General features: G+C 44.0%; 1 protein-coding gene across 1 annotated transcript; it reads left to right on the top strand.

The window, feature by feature from the left end:
- Nucleotides 1–2687: 2687 nt before the first annotated feature.
- On the top strand, nucleotides 2688–3415 carry LOC119360188 (transcription factor TEOSINTE BRANCHED 1-like). Its single transcript, XM_037625940.1, has one exon. It carries the CDS (start codon nucleotides 2688–2690, stop codon nucleotides 3300–3302), a length of 615 nt encoding a protein of 204 aa, XP_037481837.1. The 3' UTR covers nucleotides 3303–3415.
- Nucleotides 3416–18560: the final 15145 nt, after the last annotated feature.

The following is an 18560-nucleotide window of genomic DNA, read 5'->3' as shown; positions in this document are numbered from 1 at the left end:
ACTGGGACTAAAGGTGCATCTCTAGTACCGGTTCGTGCCACGAACCGGGACTAAAGGTGTTGGTGGGGCCGCAGCTTGACACCAGCCTGCCACCACCTCTTTAGTCCCGGTTCATGGCACGAACCGGTACTGGAGGTTCGCTAGGAACCGGGACTAATAACCACCGCTCGCCTAGCCGTTGGAACCGGCACTAATGTGACCATTAGTGCCGGTTCACTTACAAACCGGGACTAATGAGCTTCACATCTGGTCTTGAACATGAACATGATTTGTGAGTAGTTACTTTCATTCTTAAGGACATGGGAGAAGTCTTATTATAAGTAATCATATAAAATTGATATTCATTATATTTTGATGATATGTATGTTGTTGCTTCCTTCAGTGGTGTCATTTGAACGTAGAGTACATGACACTTTTTTTTGACCTTGAAAACTGCAGGGCTTACACCCCACAACATTTTATTAGAGCAAAACCAGACAGATACAGGAGGTTCCTCAAGAGGAGGAACAAACTAAAACAAAAAAGCTATACAGGAAAGGCTATACTAATCTAAAAAAAGAAGGAAAGCACTAAAGTTTACAACTAGAAAAAGGAAAATACAACTGATGAGACCCCTCAAGGAGGTAAGAAATCAATCCACTTGAGCAGAGCTTCCCTGTATCTTTTCTTGATCCGGTGTGAAAGGAGAGTAATATCATGAATAAAGCCATTCCTCCACTGGAACTACATGACACTTTGCCATACTTGAGCCTAAGGGAAGGCATTGTGGAGTAATAAGTAGATGATGGGTTGCTAGAGTTGTAGAATCTTAAACCCTAGTCTATGCGTTATTCTGTAAGGGGCTGATTAGGATCCATGTGTTTCATGCTATGGTTAGTTTTAGCTTAATTCTTTTTTCGTAATTGCGGATGCTTGCGAAAGAGGGTAATTATATGTGAGTTTCTTATTCAAGTAAGAAAAACACTCAAACACCGATCCACCCACATATCAAATTATCAAAGTAGTGAATACGAATAAACTAAACATGATGAAAGTGACTAGACGGTAATTCCCATGTGTCCTGGAGAACGCTTTGCTCTATATAAGAGATCGTTATGTCATGTGCTTTGCTATAAAAGGATTGAGCCACCTTCTGCACCTTTGTTACTATTGCTATTTGTTACTTATTACGAATTACCTAGCTACAAAACTATTTGTTACCGCTACTTCCAGTACTTGCAGAGAATACCTTGCTGAAAACCGCTTATCATTTTCTTCTGCTCCTCATTGGGTTCGACACTTTTACTGGTCGAGAGGACTACGATTGAACCCCTATACTTGTGGGTCATCACTCATCGTCCAACACCTTTTGCCGATTGTCTTTAGCGGCGTCGATGGCTTGGATGAAAGCTACACGCTCGGACTCCGCCAGCCCCACTCAAAGGAGCATCGGCAATGGGTGTCGGACTTGACGTGGACGCCACTTGGGTGTTCACGAACACTACCCAGCACTGCGTGATGCGTCGCTCCGCTTCGCCGTCAAAGAGATGCGCCGCCGGCTCCGTAGCCTTGGAGGAATTGTTCGGATGTTGCTTGGGCAGTTGGCAATTGGGCTAGATCTTGATGGCGACCGGCCGCCAAAAGTTGCCCCACTGGCGAGGAGGGCGGCTCCTCCTTCACAATGCATCTGATATGGATGCCACGGCTGCTTGGCGGAATGGTTTGTCAGTGTCCAACGTGGCGGGCGTCCCTCCTCCGTCATACATTCCCCACTTTGTTTCTGGTTTGTGAGAATTTGGATATCTGAATGACATTTGCGGGTAATTTGTTGCTCGGTGTTGGAGTTGCCCTGACATACAACGGTGTAGTGTTAAATAATCAAATATCCCATCATTACCTAGCACTGTATGGTTACATGTGTACAAATACCTGACCATTCTCACATGGGTATTGGCCTGTAGCTCTGCGCCCGTCCCTACAGTAGTAACTGCACACACACATAGACATTTGCCTCACAATAATGCCTTCATCATTCGCCCACACACACCCACCAGCAGAAGCAGACAAGCTCGCTAGACAGCCTTACCTCTCCTGACCCCACTTGCCAGTAAACAGTTTTGAGAGCTAGCTAATCTAGCTACATCAAATGACATTGCCATCCGGCCATGAAGAGAGTGCAGCCTGCAATTGTACAAACAAGAAAGAAATTCATAAAAAAAAGTGTAATATAAAAAAATGCAATCTAGTACGCCTGCAATGTACTTACTCTAGATACACGTACTTGTCCATATCTTAATGCTCAAGTGGGCCCGAAGGAGTACCCTATCTAGATGCCGGCCTACAGTCTCGAGCTAGCTAGCTCGTCCTCCCTCACCTCTTCTTCCCCTTTCCTCCTCTTCCAGCCCCTTCCCTGGACATGGATGCTTAGCTCTACTTGACATAGAGCAAGAAAGGAGCAGTAAAAGTAGAAGTAAGATTTAGATCCGCATTAACACTAGCTAGTACTGCCGGCCACTACTAGACCAGGGACCTTCTAGGTGTCCATCCACTGATCCACACTAGTTTACTGATTGGTTTGGTTTGCTAGTGAAGCTTCGAACTATTTGAGAGATGACCCAACCATCCACCGTTATCATCACCATCATCATCATTGAGTATCCCACCAAGAACCGCCATTACCAAACCCTACTACCCACCGGCCGCCATACATGCATCCAGCCGCGTCGTCTTTTGGCGAGTACTTCCAGTTCTTCCCCGCCGAGATGTACCACCAGCAGCAGCTGCTGCTGCTGCAGGAGGAGGGGACCCTGGAAGCGGTGCTCTGGCAGCCGGTGACCGCTCCAGCTCCGGCGGAGCGGGGGGAGCCGGGGAATGATGGGGCGCCGGGGCCAGGGGGTGCAGTCGTCGGGGCGGCGCGGAAGAGGCCGTTCCGAACGGACCGGCACAGCAAGATCCGCACGGCGCAGGGGGTGCGCGACCGCCGGATGCGGCTGTCCGTCGGCGTGGCGCGCGAGTTCTTCGCCCTGCAGGACCTCCTCGGCTTCGACAAGGCCAGCAAGACGGTGGAGTGGCTCCTCACGCAGTCCAAGCCGGCCATCGACCGGCTTGCCGACGGGACCCCGGGCGCTGCTGCCGCCGCTGCAGGACCGTCCAAGGAGAAAGGGGAGGGGGCGACCTCCTCCGGCACCGGCTGCTTCGAGGATGCGAGGGAGGAAGAGCACGACGTCAGAGATCTGATGAAAGGCATCGGCGGCGAAGGTGAGCTTGACTGGTTCATGTCGGAGGCGGCGGCGATAGGGCATCCGATGGAAGGATTGGACTAATTAATGAGAGCTGCAACAACGGCGGAGTACTAATTCTAATTACTTCAGATGATTTCTTGTATATATGCAGCTGCATGACAGATTGACAGTGATTGATATGCAAACTTTGTGTGCAAACGGTGAGATTAATTGAGTTCTTGCAAATCTTATGTTCATGCTAGGTGTGTTCCACTAATTTTGCCAACTATATTTTGCTGATGTGCTAATTTTGAGGTTCTCTTGGAGCTGTTCTGTCTTTTCCAGTGCTACATGGGAATATCATCCTTAACAGGTCACATACAGTTTTGATCGGAAGGTTTGGGCAATCAATTTCAGGTGAAATTCTTGAACCGTCCTGGTAACAGCTAGCTAGTGCAAACTAAATGTACTCAATTTGTTCACATCACATATGTTTACAAGAATCATGACAAATGCATATACTTAGTTTCTACCTTAATCTAGCACAACTGATAGGTTTCCCTGAGTTAGGTTTTATACTTCATGCAGTATACAAGCTAGGATGTATAAGCAGGTTTCAGGTCTTCTGGTTACAGAAATGATCTATCTTTTTTATCAAATTCGGATGGCACTATATTTCAGTCAGTTATATATTGGTTCATTCAGTGTCACCTTGAGTTTGAGTTAATTAGTTGAATTATCTGTTATCCTTACTGAAAGCTAGTCACATACAAGTCACACAGGTCTAGAGGAAGACTAATATAAGTATCACATTAATGCAAGAGATATACCTGTACTGCATGTATCTGAGAATGATTAGAAAAGAAAAAGGTGCCTGTGAGCAGAGTTGTCAAAACATAAAAGCATGTGTATCATGATAGTGATTATAATTAGCTTGTCTAGAATCATTATATCTGAAATTCTGAATAGCATATATCCCTTTGAAACATTGACTATAAGTATGCATGATAAGCCAACTGGTTGGTACAAAGTATTCTCTGGATGTATGGCCACATTACAATTAATTAATATATTGTCATACTAAACAGGAAATTTAAACTAGGAGTATGCATGTACACTGGTGTGTTCAAATAGTACACCTAGAAAGTCTACAACAGAATAATCATGGGCCTTGATCAAGCGGTTTCATTAAATGCTTCATGTGCCTTACCTGTCTCTCCATTTCGTTAATTTACTGTGTTACCATACTGCTGTACTTATATTGCAGCACTTCAACTGACTTGAGTAGTGAGATGTTAGAGATATGAAGTTCTTCCATTTTGAATATTAACACACCAGATTTTCCTCTCGCGATGTCAATATACTTATAGGAGTGTGTACCTACTGCAGAGATATCGATTTTTAAAAATATTAAGGTACAATAAAAGGTCTTTACAAAGGAAATATAGCAGTAGAAAAGAATATAGCTTTTCGTAGTGTTCTTCTTTAAAATGTTTTTCTCCTTATACCCATTATTCCATGTCCAGTTATCCACATGTATAATTATGAAAGTCTGGGGAGCTTTCTAGCCTACAGAAGAAAAGTAACTCATGTACCCTGTTTTTAAAAAATACCAATGCTTACTTTCTAATAATAACTGCGTGCGGCCTCAAAAGTTTCTTCCTTACTTACAAAGGAAGAATCCTGGGCCCTGTTCATCAACAATCGTTAATTACCTTCCTGTAGGAAAAGGCATATCTAGCAATAATGCAATTTATTAGTTTGATCAAGCAAAGAATGTACACAAATTGGAAACCTTATTTGTGAGACCTCTTGTACATAACTTTCCCTCCTTGCTTATAAGGCAGCTGAGCTACTGCATTTGTTGGCCAGAATAAACACTAACTCATTTGCTCACACTGGTCCACTAGAAGTACAAGAAAGATAGGAAAAATGTATATGATCTGAGTAACAGCAAGTAAAGAAGAAGTTGTGCGCTCAACTATTGAACAGCTTGTAATCTTGTACATGAAGTCAGAAGAATGTAGTGCCATGTATCTCAAGCATCTGAAAGCAAACATTGTTGATTTTAGTCTTTCAGTTAGTTGGTTAGCTAGCATCAATTCCTTTTGGCTAAATTAACGAAAAACTTTTACAGTTTGTGGAACTTCTCAACAATCAGCAGCCAAAAGTTTATTATCACTAGTGCTAATTAGTTTCTTAGAGGGTCTGCTGTTAAAAGTCAAATTGGCACCTCCCTATCCTCTCTCTTTTATACCCCGCAAAAAAAATCCTCCCTATCCTCTATCTTTTATAAACCATGGAAATGAAACCATAATAAACAATGAACACACATTATGGAGAAGGTATTTGTGACCAAAGCTGTCAACTCAACTTGTAGAGAGTCTAGTACATATACTTTTTTTGAGTAATAGGATGGGAAACGAGAGAAGTCAGAAATATATATTCTTTAAATTATCCATCCATTTAGTAACTACTGGTACATATACTGGTGATTAATGCATGAAATTCTTTTTTTTTGTGATGATGCTAATTTCAGTTTACCTTATAGTTATCCATGCGGAAATTAATCATGCGTCTTCTTGTCGTCATCATGTGTACAGACTTTTGTATGTAGTAACTACTGGTTATTTATCTAGCTAAATTTGGAGAGTGTGAAATATTTGATCCGTCTATATTTATACTCTAGCTAGATTTAGACTTGAAAGCTAGGCTCCCATGTCGAATATCACAAAGTAAAGATGGCAAAAAATAAGACTTTGACTCACTAAGATTTCATGGTGTGTACATGAGCAAACATACATGTACTAATATATCCATAAGTTTTGCAGAAAAAAAGTTCTTTTTTATTTATGCAGTTGTTTCTACCTTAAATGTGCAAATATAGTGGTGTCCATTACATTTATGCCTATCTAACTATATGTATACTGCATTTCAAAAAACCATATGCATACTGAACAATTCTTTTATCTGATGTGCTGATGGTTTTATACTCACTAATTTTGGTGAGTATAGTGACAGAGATTCAACAAAGAACATGTTTGTGTGTTTGGGACCTCAGGATAGTACGCATGCTGGTGTCTATAACTCAATACACAAATTATCTGCATTTTACAATTGTGGGTTTTAATGCAAAATTCTGGAGCTATAGTCAACCGTACTTTTTATATGCATGTTTGATATCATGCAAGGTCATTTGTATATTTAACATCCATAATTTCATACAAAGTCATTCATACCTGCATAAGAACGGAATCCGTCCTTCTACTGATGCAATATATTGGATTCAAGATCTGGGTATAGGAAAAATAGAAAGAGTTGGCATCTGTATGCTATGATAATCTTAATTATTAGGAGTTCTAGTTGGTATTACTCTATTAATTGAGCATAACACAGTCTTATGAACTTGAATATTTCTCCCTCTAAATATCTACTTTCAGGTTTCCCCCGAGCTAAGAATTTCCATATGGTAGATAGTACGTACTAGCTGGGAGTCATTGAGTCATTGAGTCAGTTACCATTATTTATTTTTCAGCATTAAATTTGGTTAGCTACATGAAATAATTACATTCTGATAGAGACTTTCTGGAACTAGTTTTGTTGGATCATTGGTGACCTTTTCCACGCCCGCTCAAATTTGTTAAGAATATACTGTGGTCTTTGGTTTGAGGAATGGGACGCATGGTGAATATAGGTCATCTCCATATTGTTTAGGGTTTGAGGGATGTGATGGGTTTGGTCACCATGAGCATGAAGCCCAAGGCAAGACAAGGGATTGACTCGTCCCACCAAAATTTAGAAATTATCCCATGATACACAGCCATGATGAGTAGAGAGTTTACCCCCCAAATTAATTGAATACTTCATAAGTATATGTAGCTTCATACTTTATATTTTGCATGGAAAAACCGAAAGGGATTCTAGCTAATCTAGTTTATTAAAACTGGATATTGATCTTGTCCCTCCTCTGGCCTTTGTCAGTTGTCATAACATTGGCCTAACGAAGATATGCCAGGATAGGTCCTATTCCTATTACTTTCTCCAAATAAGCCATGCAACACATATAGAAATGTGTTCCCCAACAGCTAACAAAGAGTCCTATATAGCCAGCATTGAAAAAATTATGGAGAGCAAAAAGATTATTGACATATTTCATCACATAATGGAGTGTACTTCACAGGATTAGTACCTTGCTAATAGTAGTGTAAGTAGATGGAATCAGGTGGATAATTAATCAGATTTCGTATACAATGCATGCGCACACCAGGAGTACTCTAAAATGCATATGATAATGCAACATTTCTAGTACATGAAACTGGAAAAATAGGAATGAACACATAATACTACTCGCATAAAAGTTTGGTAATATGTTCTAAAACGGAAGCTGCAGTATATAAAGACAACAAGAAGAAAAAGATGATGTACTGTGGCTATCTAGCATCAGACTAACCCGAAACATTCAAGTATCTTAATTTGGCAATTACTTTTTATTTTTTGTTTATTTGGTTTGCTCTATGAAGTATGTACACACATTTGTTCTTTTGCTGGGTAAGTATGTACAAAGATTATAATTATAGTAGAAAATCCATTTTACCCTCTAAACTGTTGGCAGTCAGCCCCCTCGTCAACTCCATCTCTATATCGAGTGGGTTTGAATGACGTGGTAGGGATGTATATACATGGGAGCTAGCATCCTAATCCGCATGCAAAAGAAAATTACCAGCTAAAAGAACCAATAAAAAAATTTAACCCCATGACATGGTATTTTCTTTTATCTTAATGCGCAACAGAGTATAACAATAATTTTCCTAATGACTCAAACCCGCGTGTCATACTAGCTTTCTGATATAAACATTATTATACCTACATGGGGCCCACAGATCAGAGAGAGAACCCACGTTGCAGCACCTCTCTTTTCCCTGCATGTGGTACTAGCTACTACAGTGTTTCTTTTTTGAAAGGTACTACTACAGTGTTTGTTGATCTTTATAAAGGTGGCGTGTTGGCAATGTGGCGAAGACATGGCAGACATGTTGCGCAAAAACAACTCAGGTATGGTAATGTTGGCCGTCCGTTTGACAGTTGAGAGTGTATTGTGATTGGTTTTAGTTAGAGTTGAATGGTAATTGTAGGCTGTCAATTGTTGGAGAGAGGCGACGAGGGTGCACGTTATGGAATTATTGCCACCATACACTCTTTATCTCCTCCCAACGTTCCGGTTTATAATTCTCCCTCGTATTTCGAATCTAAGTTTGACCACCGATTTAACATACAAAGTATGAATTATATGTCACAAATTATACTTCATGTCGTACATAACACATATTTTGTTAGCTAAATTAGTGGTCAATGTGAGCAAAATATAACAGAGCCCTCTAAATCGAAAAGGAGGGAGTATTTGTGTGCACAGAATGAAAAGGGATTATAATCCTATGCTCCCACAACAACCGTTTCCTAATCGTTGTGCTCTGGCATATTCTTTCCCTAATAATTTCTCCAAATAGGTAAATCAAACAATATAGAAGTATGTTGGAAGGGGGAGGGGGGGACTTGTGCCTCTTGGATGCTGGTGCGCACAATATGCAAAACAAATTAATAATTCAAAAAATGTTCAAAAAATCTTGAAATCTTCTGGAAATATCCATGTCCATCATTAGTAACCGTATAAAAAATTTCATGAAGGAATACCTTCCAGCGTATTGTGCGCGAGGGAAAAGAAAATGAAGATTATATATGGGTACAGTAACTTGTATATCGTCTCTGGATGTTAAGTCTCAAATTTGAAATTTAGTACAAAATGGTAAGTTTCAACGATTAAAACTGAAAACCTATTGTACCCTCGTGTGGGATCCAACTACTCGCGAATCATGAGGCAATCGAGCGGTCCGGGAGGTTTTGGCAGGTGCGTGCCCCCGCAAATTTCCGATGCTGCTCAGGTGCTCAATACTTCATACTTCAATAGTGACAATTTTAACAAAATGGTGGATTTTGTTAGCTCATAGCAACATCAAGAGGATACAAATACAATAAGCACACACTGCCCTTTATATAGATAGGATGTACACAAGCAACACATACAAAACACGCCAGAAATAGCAAAATCATATAAGGCCAAAGCTATGTGAGGCGATGAAAAAAGAAAACAAACACAAATCGATCTGAACCACGCTCGAAAACTACAACGATGACCATATGCGTCCGAACTTTCTCATGACAAAACATAGGCGATGATGTTCTTCAACAACAACTTCAACGGTGATATAGTAAAGTTAAAACAATTTCTAGCATCACTTAATGCGATATATGGGTTCTATAGATTACTAGTAGTAACCAAATGCAAATGTATGCAATCTGAAGGGGAACATTCAGATCTCTTCCACAGCTAGCATGCGCAAGTATATATGTTTGTTCATATCAGGCCTGTCGAGCAGGTACGCGATCCGATCCTCGGGTACTGAAAGCTGAGATACTACTCTCCGTAGCCATGATTCGCGCCACCCAGATAGAGATCGCCATGGACGTGGATGGCTGACGCCCGGACGGACGGACGACAGGTCGCACCTATAGCAGCGCGACGTTTCTGGCCGAAGCATCCGCTGATCCGCACCGCACCCTACCTACATGCCTACATATATTTACTTCCTCCATTGTTTCTCCGATTGGACAGGCAAGCAACGTCGTCCCTCTTTGGCTCTTTCCTTCCCCCTTTTCAAAAAACACGCCGAGATGGGTGAGTGATTCCGTGAGTGAGGATAGGCTAGTGATTAGACGCGCGAGCATTTCTTAATCGGAGAAGGTACTAGGACGCACAGTGTTCGACTGTTTCGGAGGTACCAAACGCACAACCGGCATGATCTATGGCCAGCGCCCATGCATTGGTTGTGCGCACATGCATACAGTCCTTGTGCATGCATGCATGCTCTTGTTGTCGTGTTGTAACGGGAGGCAGCTCCTTTTTGTTTTTTGATTGAGTAACCCGGAACCGGCTCCTCTGCAGTGCCTCTTTCGTACCCTGCGGACCCGCTCACATGGGACTAGAAAATTACAAAAAGCTAAGAGCTTTGTCCTTTTTTGAGTATTCCATTTCCAACGCTCCGAATCAAACCGTCCGTTTGGTTTGACGGTCCACCTCAGTGTCCGTCCTATTCTTGTTTTGGGTCGGCTGTGTGTCCAACATATGCGACTCATTTTATGTTCGCGCATAATTTTAAAAAGGTCCGCGGTCATAGATCATGCCAACGGCCATGCCGTAGCAAATGTTCAGGCACCATGCCAGCCTTCACACCACACAGTTCATGCTGGCGCACTTGCCAGCGGCCGGTTCACATGCCAGCACAGAAAAAGGGGCAGGAATTCGACCACGCCATCTCGGCCGTGGTCATGCCAGCAAACTTGCCGGCATACAAAAAAGGGATGGCACTCCCAGTCATAGATCATGCTTCGTCGAACTTGAGCATGTCGGCCTGCATCTTCTTGAACCATAGCATCTTCCTCAGCAACACGGTGTTCAGGTCCACCTTCATGATCTCCACCACCGTCAGCATGCTAGCGAGCGCCACTTCTTTGGCCTTGGTCTTGGCATTGGCAGCCTCGATCTCGAGCATCTTGGATTGCTTCTCCACCTCCATCTCAAGCATCCTGACTCGCTTCTTCGCCTCCATGTCAAGCCCTCCTTATTTGGATCTTCATGAAGGCGTTCATTTGTTATTCCTTGTCTTGCCGGCGCTTCTCCTCCCTTGAGTCGTTTTTGCAAGCAAGGCGATCGAAGCCGCATCCCGCTTGTCCTCCTTCTTGCAGTTTTTCTTCCCCCGCAGCCATGGCTTTTCGCCCTCCCCAACCTTCTCAACGATTGCCTTCCCCATGCACCATGAGGGCGGCATATTGCGCTTTGAACTTCTCTTCCCCATTGATGATCATCCAACAATGATAGAGGTTGAAGGACTTGCCATCATGTTGGACCTTGAATGCCTTCAAAGTTTGGAATGCTTACACATGAATAGCATGCAGGCATATGGGCAAATGGACATGCAAGCATAACGGGAATGGAAACAAAGAGGGGTGCATGTATACCATATCTTGCATGCCGATGCCGCTCATGGGGCATGCCTTGATGCTCTCAAGGGTGACACAAAACTTGTTCCCTCTTGTTGTTTCACCCCCATCTCTTCGAAATGGAAACTCACCCACGTGTGCGACACATTTGGTACGTCGGAAACTTATTGTGTTCATGGAACTCACGATGGACACGAATCCAAAAGGTTGATGCCATTTGTTCGGCGCTAACCTTGGGGTCTTTCCCAATGTCTCTCCAACACTCACAAAGAAGCTTGTCCTCGGATGGCATGTATACCTTCGTCCGCTTGCTCTTGCTCTTCGGTTTCACCCCGGCGGCTTGGTTGGCGAGCTCGTCCTCGAACAAAGGCTCCCCGTCGATGTGCATTTGATCCTCTTCCTCGAGGTTGTAGTCCTCCGGAAAGTCGTGGTCAAGCGGGAAACTGTCCAGGCCGACCTGATCTTCCATGAAGGCGGCATGCATGCCAGATTGATCATAGGTTGCCGGCATGAATAGCGCGTGGCTGTCTTGGCTTTGCGTTTCATCGGGATCGTATGCAGCCGCGGCACCGTCAGCGGAGCCAGAAGCCGCCGCACTACCTTCGAAGATGATGTTCTCGATGATGGAATGGTTGGCCGTGGAAGAGATCTGAATGTAGTGCCTCCGGATGTGACACCCCAAAATTTTAACCTTGTTTTATTAATTAAAATTTTGCCAGGAAACTTAAACTTTTATTTTCTGGATTTTCTTTTGATTTCAGAACCATTTTGTTCTTTATTTTTATGGAGTTTTTACCCAAGTGAAAACTTTCCAATTATATTATTGGACTGGTTTACCCTCTCAAAAAAAACACTTCTATTATCAGTGGATTTATTTGCATAATTTTTGCTCTCTGAGCTTTATTCCTTAAAGTGGTTTTTCATTAGTTTTGAAGCCCTATTTGAACTACGACCATTTGATAAATTTATTTAAAATTCCAACCAAAATTTGGAGACATCATGTGATGTTTTTAAATCACTTTTATGCAAAAATATCTTCTGTTCATTGGAGATTTTGAGCTCTACACCAAAATGTTAACTCTGGTCCAGTGGGCAATTTTGCACTACAACCTATTTAAATATTTCTTTAAAACCTCCACCAAAATTATGGGATGTTAATAGGAGTATATTATTCAGCTTTATGCAAAAACCCAGTTATGTTCTTTGAAAAATTTGAATGAATCAACCTCATTTTCATTCTGGTCCAACTTGATGATTTGTACTGCAACTATATTTTTGCTTGCTCTTTTTCCCTTGATTCTTTCCCCTACTGGTAGACCACCCTGCAAAACCCCCAAGTCCAGGAGGATGGACCCATTGGAGTATTTTTGGTCCATGAAACCATATCCTTTTCTTTTTGACCAGATTTGGTTTTCTCAAATTTTTGCACTAGCAAGTTTCTAGCCTTGGCCAATTAACCCTACCACCATCTTCTACACCTATTGAGACACTGATCTGGAGATTTTTACCACTCCAAGAACTGTCTAGATGCCTCTAGCATTTTGTCAAAGACCTTGTGGGCATGGCCAGATTTGGCATGAATTTTTAGTTAGCATTGTGGACTTGATCCTCTGATCAAACCAGCTTGTCCACTAATCTTCTTGCACATCCTAGCCTAGACCTGGTAATCCCCAGCCCCACCGAAGCCTCATGGCATGTCCTGGCATTTCGCCGAGCACCTGGTGCGCGTGCTCTGGGCACGCCCAGAGCGCACGTTTCGCACGCGCGCGCACCGAGCCGCCGCGTCTCACGGCCGCCCCCCACCCCCGTGCTCGTTCTGGCCACTACCCACTCGCAGCCAACACGGCCGCCTCCTCCCTCGCCGCAGAGCCGCCCCTGGCGCCCTACAGCGCCGCCGTCAGGTCGGCCACGGCGGCTAGCGGCCGGCCACAGTGGGCGCCTGCCCCGGACGGCGCCGCCCGAGCCACCCGCGCGCGCCAGGTGCCCCTGGAACAGCGTGATCCTATCCCCTCGCTCGTCTGCAAGCGCTCGTCGCCGCCACGTCCCCCTGCAGCAACAGAGAGGCGGTTCGCCGGCGTTCTTATCCATCGCCGCGGGAACCGTCCTCGGCCGCCTATATAAGGGAGCCCCGAGCTCGCCTAGGCCCTTAGGCAACCTCATGCCAACCCCTTAGAGCTCCCGTAGCCGGCAATCGACCTGGGAAGGCCATCTTCCCCGTCTCCGGCCAGCTCGGCCGCCGCCGCCCTCCGGTGTCGTTCATCGCAACCAGGCCCTCCCCCGGCCATTCAAAACCACCACCCGACTCCCCTTCATCTTACGGAGCCGCCCAAACCCCCTGCTGCGACGGAGAGCCACCGTAGGCCAAACCCCCCATTGCTCCCGAAGCCACCGGCCACCACGAAGCTCGTCGCCGGTGACTCCCTCCGTCCCCACCTGCCTAGTGAACACCGGGAGGACTGCCCTGGACTGGCGGATCCATCCCCGCCCTTGGAAGCCCGCGAGGATCCGCCAACCGCCAGCGGCGATCGCCGGAGTCCCGCCTCCGCTCGGCCAGAGGAAGAGGAGGGAAAGACGACTGGTCAAACCTGACCAGTGGGCCCCCTGGACCCACTGTCAGTGACCCCCGCGCCAGTCCACGTTGGATAAGTGGATACGTAAAACCAGAATACGCCTTCGACGTGGTTAGTTTCGAAACGTTTTTCTTTTTTCTGTTTTATTTTAAAAACAGAATTTGACCAAAACTTTGACTGGCTATAAATTTTTAAATATAATTCCAAATGAGTTGATTCTTGTTCCTACCTCTCTCAAATATTGTCTAGTTTATTTTCAGATTTATTTGAAAAAAATTCAGACAACTTTTTGTACTGTTATGAAACTATGGGTTAATTTGAATAATTTCAAAATAGGATTTTGGAAGAAGAAGAAAACTTTCAAAGTTTTGGAATGCACCCTGCCTCCCCCACAACTTGAAGGCAAGCATTCTGAACCCTGGCATAATAGTGTGTGTGTTATTTACACGGTTACAACACCACCTCGACACGGAGTATCCGTTATTTCATGTGATAATACGTTTCTACTCATGAGTGCATATTGATGATTGAATGCTATTGGAATTGGATATGTTTGTGATAATAGTCACCATCGAATGCCTTTCATGCATACCGGAAGGAATCCGGGAAAGCCTCTGTCTTGGGTAGACACGGGTTTGTCCCCAGTCCTGCGTCGAGACGATTGTGTCCGGTACGACATGAAGAGGTATGTCGAGTGGTGATTCGGTCTGTTGGTAGAAGTATAAATTGTTATACTAATCATACAGGGAATACTTAAACCTCCTGAGTCGACCATAGATCGAGTCTTGTTCCGGTAACCCCCATACTTGTTTCGTACTACCACTTGTCCCTGCCATAGGTAGGGTACGGTTCAGTAAGTTGTCAACCCCTTTCCTAGCACACACCGTACAGAGAGGCCATGGTGGAAGATACCGGAGGCATCCGATAGGCATGCCACCTGGTCCGGGGGCATGGGTGTTTTCGGTTGTAGTCGAAGGGGTAGCTCCCCTAGTTTGCGCGCGTGATAAATTTTGTGATCCCATGCTAAGTCGAGGTTGTAGCCTCCCCACTTAGAGTTTCGCTTAACGGGTGTCGTGGGTGATTCCAGACACCGGTAAGTTAGGCTGGTGTGTGCGGTTAGGTGTGTTTTTAATTAAAAGGCCGTAGACGGAATTAGTCCCGATGGACTAAAGGAATCCGTTACTCGTGGGTAAAGAGTACACCCTCTGCAGAGATTAAACATCTATTCGAATAGCCGTGTCCATGGTTAAGGACTACAGTCTGGGATGGGTCAAGTGTCGGTCTTAGTGTCGGTCTTCGGAGGAGAAACTGTTAAACCAGAACTTGGATCATGACTTGTGACTTGGGATGATCGTGATTATTATTTGTTATGGACTAACCCGTTATATTATTTGAATTATCGAGTATCCCTGGGATGGTTCTACCTCTTGGATATTCACTATGATTATTTATAAGCCCTTTATGTGGTGTCGCTGAGACGCCCGACTGTGGCATGCTTGTTATTTATTTACTTTATAAGCCCTTTATGTGGTGTCGCTGAGACGCCCGACTGTGGCATGCTTGCTATTTATTTACTTTATAAGCCCTTTATGTGGTGTCGCTGAGACGCTCGACTGTGGCATGCTTGCTATTTATTTACTTTATAAGCCCTTTATGTGGTGTCGCTGAGACGCTCGACTGTGGCATGCTTGTTATTTATTTATTTTATAAGCCCTTTATGTGGTGTCGTTGAGACGCCCGACTGTGGCATGCTTGTTATTTATTTACTTTATAAGCTCTTTACGTGGTGTCGCTCAGACGCCCGACTGAGGCATGCTCGTTATTTACTAACCTTTCGAGGCGTCGCTTCAGACACCCGATCGGTGCATTTTATTACTACTCTGTTATTGCATATTCCCGTATATAAATAACCTGTCTGCGTGCATCAGAGATTTTATTTTGTGACTGACATTGTGATCATAGAATATTTCAGAGCATGATTATCGTTTGTCATATTATACCCGTGTTCATAATGTTTGCGAGTACATTCAAAGTACTCACTGGCTTGTCCCTGGCTATTGTCTTGGCCAGATCTCTTGCATGGAGAGGAGCGATGCGATAACAGCCCGGGAAACTACGCAATGATGATAGCAGCCTCGCGAAGATAGGAATTATCCTGATCAATTGTTCCTATGAGAAATGGAGTCCCATAGACACAGACGAACCGCAAACCGCTTCCGCCATCAGCCACTACAAACCATTTGTTGTACTCATAGGCCATAATGGTCGTGTACTACATATTATGTACTTTGCTTGGAGTTATTGTATCAAGTTTGTGTCTCGCCAGCTAACAGTAATCCTGGGGCTGGTGAGCACAAAGGCCATTTTCTGGGAAATTAATATCCCGAAAATCCGGCCCTGACACCGGCCCTTCTGCTTGGCCGACTGCATGACCCGCTCCTCGATCGTCAGCTGCTTCTTTTCTTTGGGCGGCGCGGCGGTCTTGTGAGGGGCGCAGGGCTTGCCTTTGCCGGATGGGGCAAAGGTGAGGCGATGGCATCAAGGGCGTCGTCCATGGCGAGCGGGAGCGGGCAGGATGTTTTCGAAAAGTGAAGGGAAATGATGGTCGTTGTGCCACTGACTGGCAGGCCAGGGGGATTAGGTGTGCGTCGCACTCGTCCGTTTCGTGTCCGCGCCAACGCATATCAGACTCGAAATTTGTCCGGAAATGAGTTAGCAGACGGACGAAAAGCGGACGCACATCCGTTTAGGTCGGCGCGCTGGACCGACTTTTCTGTCCGTGACAAGCCAAATGGACACGCTTGGACGAAATGGGTGGACGCGTTGAAGTTGCTCTGATCTACCCAGCCTATGCATTAGATGTATCATACGCCTCAAGTGATTAACTACAAAAAATTATTAATATTTCTCAAAAAATAAAAGTTATTAATTAGTATAGTTAATACATGGCTAACACAGTAAAACAAAAATGAACTGATATACGTATCAAACTATAAGACATTTTTTGCTCTAAATCTAGACCAAAGAGCGTCTTACATGTTAATACAGAGAGTATTAGTCATATTTTACGCTGCAGCGGATTTAAGCAATTTGATTGGTACCATTGTTGTCTTTTTTCTCAAGGTATATTTAACTAGCACGTCCATCGACCACGCGCAACTATAGTTAATACATGACCAACACTGTAAAACGAAAATGAACTCATATAAGAAAATTAGTTTTGCCAAATACTTCCTTCGTAATCAGGCTGTAAGTGGGACGCTCCGCGGGAGGCTCGCGTCCGCCCCACATCTGCCGCGTAGATTAAATGGGATACCCACCAAAGCCCATATATTATTATGTGGGATAAGTGGGTTTAGTGGAATACCCACTTAATTGATGCAGATGTATCTGTTGAAATACGTTCGCACTGTCATCTTGAGGTGGTGAGCTACCATCACTGGTTCCTTGGGAGCTCTAACAGCTCGTCTCCATAAGACTAGCCACAGTGGGAGTAACTTCAGTAGTAACATCGAGTCCAACTCAACAACTTTGCTTATATGGCAATGAGTTAATGAGGAGAGAGGTAGTTACAGTAACTTAGCTAGTTACTGTAACATCACATGTCCCAATATAATATGAGTCTATAACCTAATAAATGAAGATTTGCATGTTATCAAACTTATGTTACTACCCACTATGAAGGTAGTAACATAGTGTAGGGGTTTGTGCATGTTACTAGTGTATGTTAGTATGCATTGTGGCTAGTCTAATGCGCACGTACAGCCGGCATGCACGGCATGCCTTGGCCTAGTGCTCTAGTGCCGTTGTACTTGCAGTACCAACAAACAACGCTATAATTAACTGGCTGTATAATTAAGTCTTCAGTAGCAAGACGAATAGAGAGGCAAAATTTAAACAGTACAATGCCCACCTAGTCAATACAGAAATTTAATTATAGTTCATACAGAAGTTCGTATCAAAATATGAAACGCTTTCTGGCTCTAAACCTAGAACAAAAACGTCTTGTATTTTGACATCTGAGGGGATATTATTCATATTTTACGTGGAGCGGATTTTAATCAATTTGTTTGGTACTCCTACTTCTTTTGCCTTTTTTCCACTGTACATGTAACTAGCAGGTCCGTCGACCACACACAACTATATTTACATGCCAACCGATGTTGTGCAACTACAGTGGTACGTTCGTGCACTGTAGGGGTGCAAGCGGACAACTGCCGTGTGTCCGTGACGGTCCACGAAACCAAAATAAAAAATATAACACAGTTATTAAAGTAATGAACATTGGTGCAACTTTTGCTTCGTGGACGATGGCGAACATGCAGACGCCATGCGCTTCCGTCGCTAGTGCATAGGCTTACTACTATAGTTGCATGTCCGTAAGTCGTACTTAACTACAGTTAAAGATTGCCACACTGGATCCAAGGAGTAAATTGCTGAAAGCCACCACATTTGTGGCAAGGATACTGCAAAATCATCATCTTTGCCAAAAATCACGAGAAACCACCACTTCTGTGGCAAGTGAATAACAAAATGCACTAAACAGAAACTGAGCCGCGTCTAACAGTAGAACTGACGGGTTGGCCCCACCTGCCAGGCTGATCTGGCATGCCTATGTGGATAATACGTTGAGGTGGATGGTGGACCCACCTGTCAGCCTCCTTCCTTTAAGCTCCCCTTTTTTTCTTATTGCTCCTGTTCTTCTCTCTTTCTCTCTCTCTCTCGGCGAAGGTGCTAG

Source organism: Triticum dicoccoides, chromosome 2B (genome assembly GCF_002162155.2).
Source record: "Triticum dicoccoides isolate Atlit2015 ecotype Zavitan chromosome 2B, WEW_v2.0, whole genome shotgun sequence".
In the NCBI taxonomy this organism is placed as follows: Eukaryota; Viridiplantae; Streptophyta; class Magnoliopsida; order Poales; family Poaceae; genus Triticum; species Triticum dicoccoides.
Note: the sequence above shows the minus strand (reverse complement) of the source record. Positions and strands in the feature narration are given on the sequence as shown.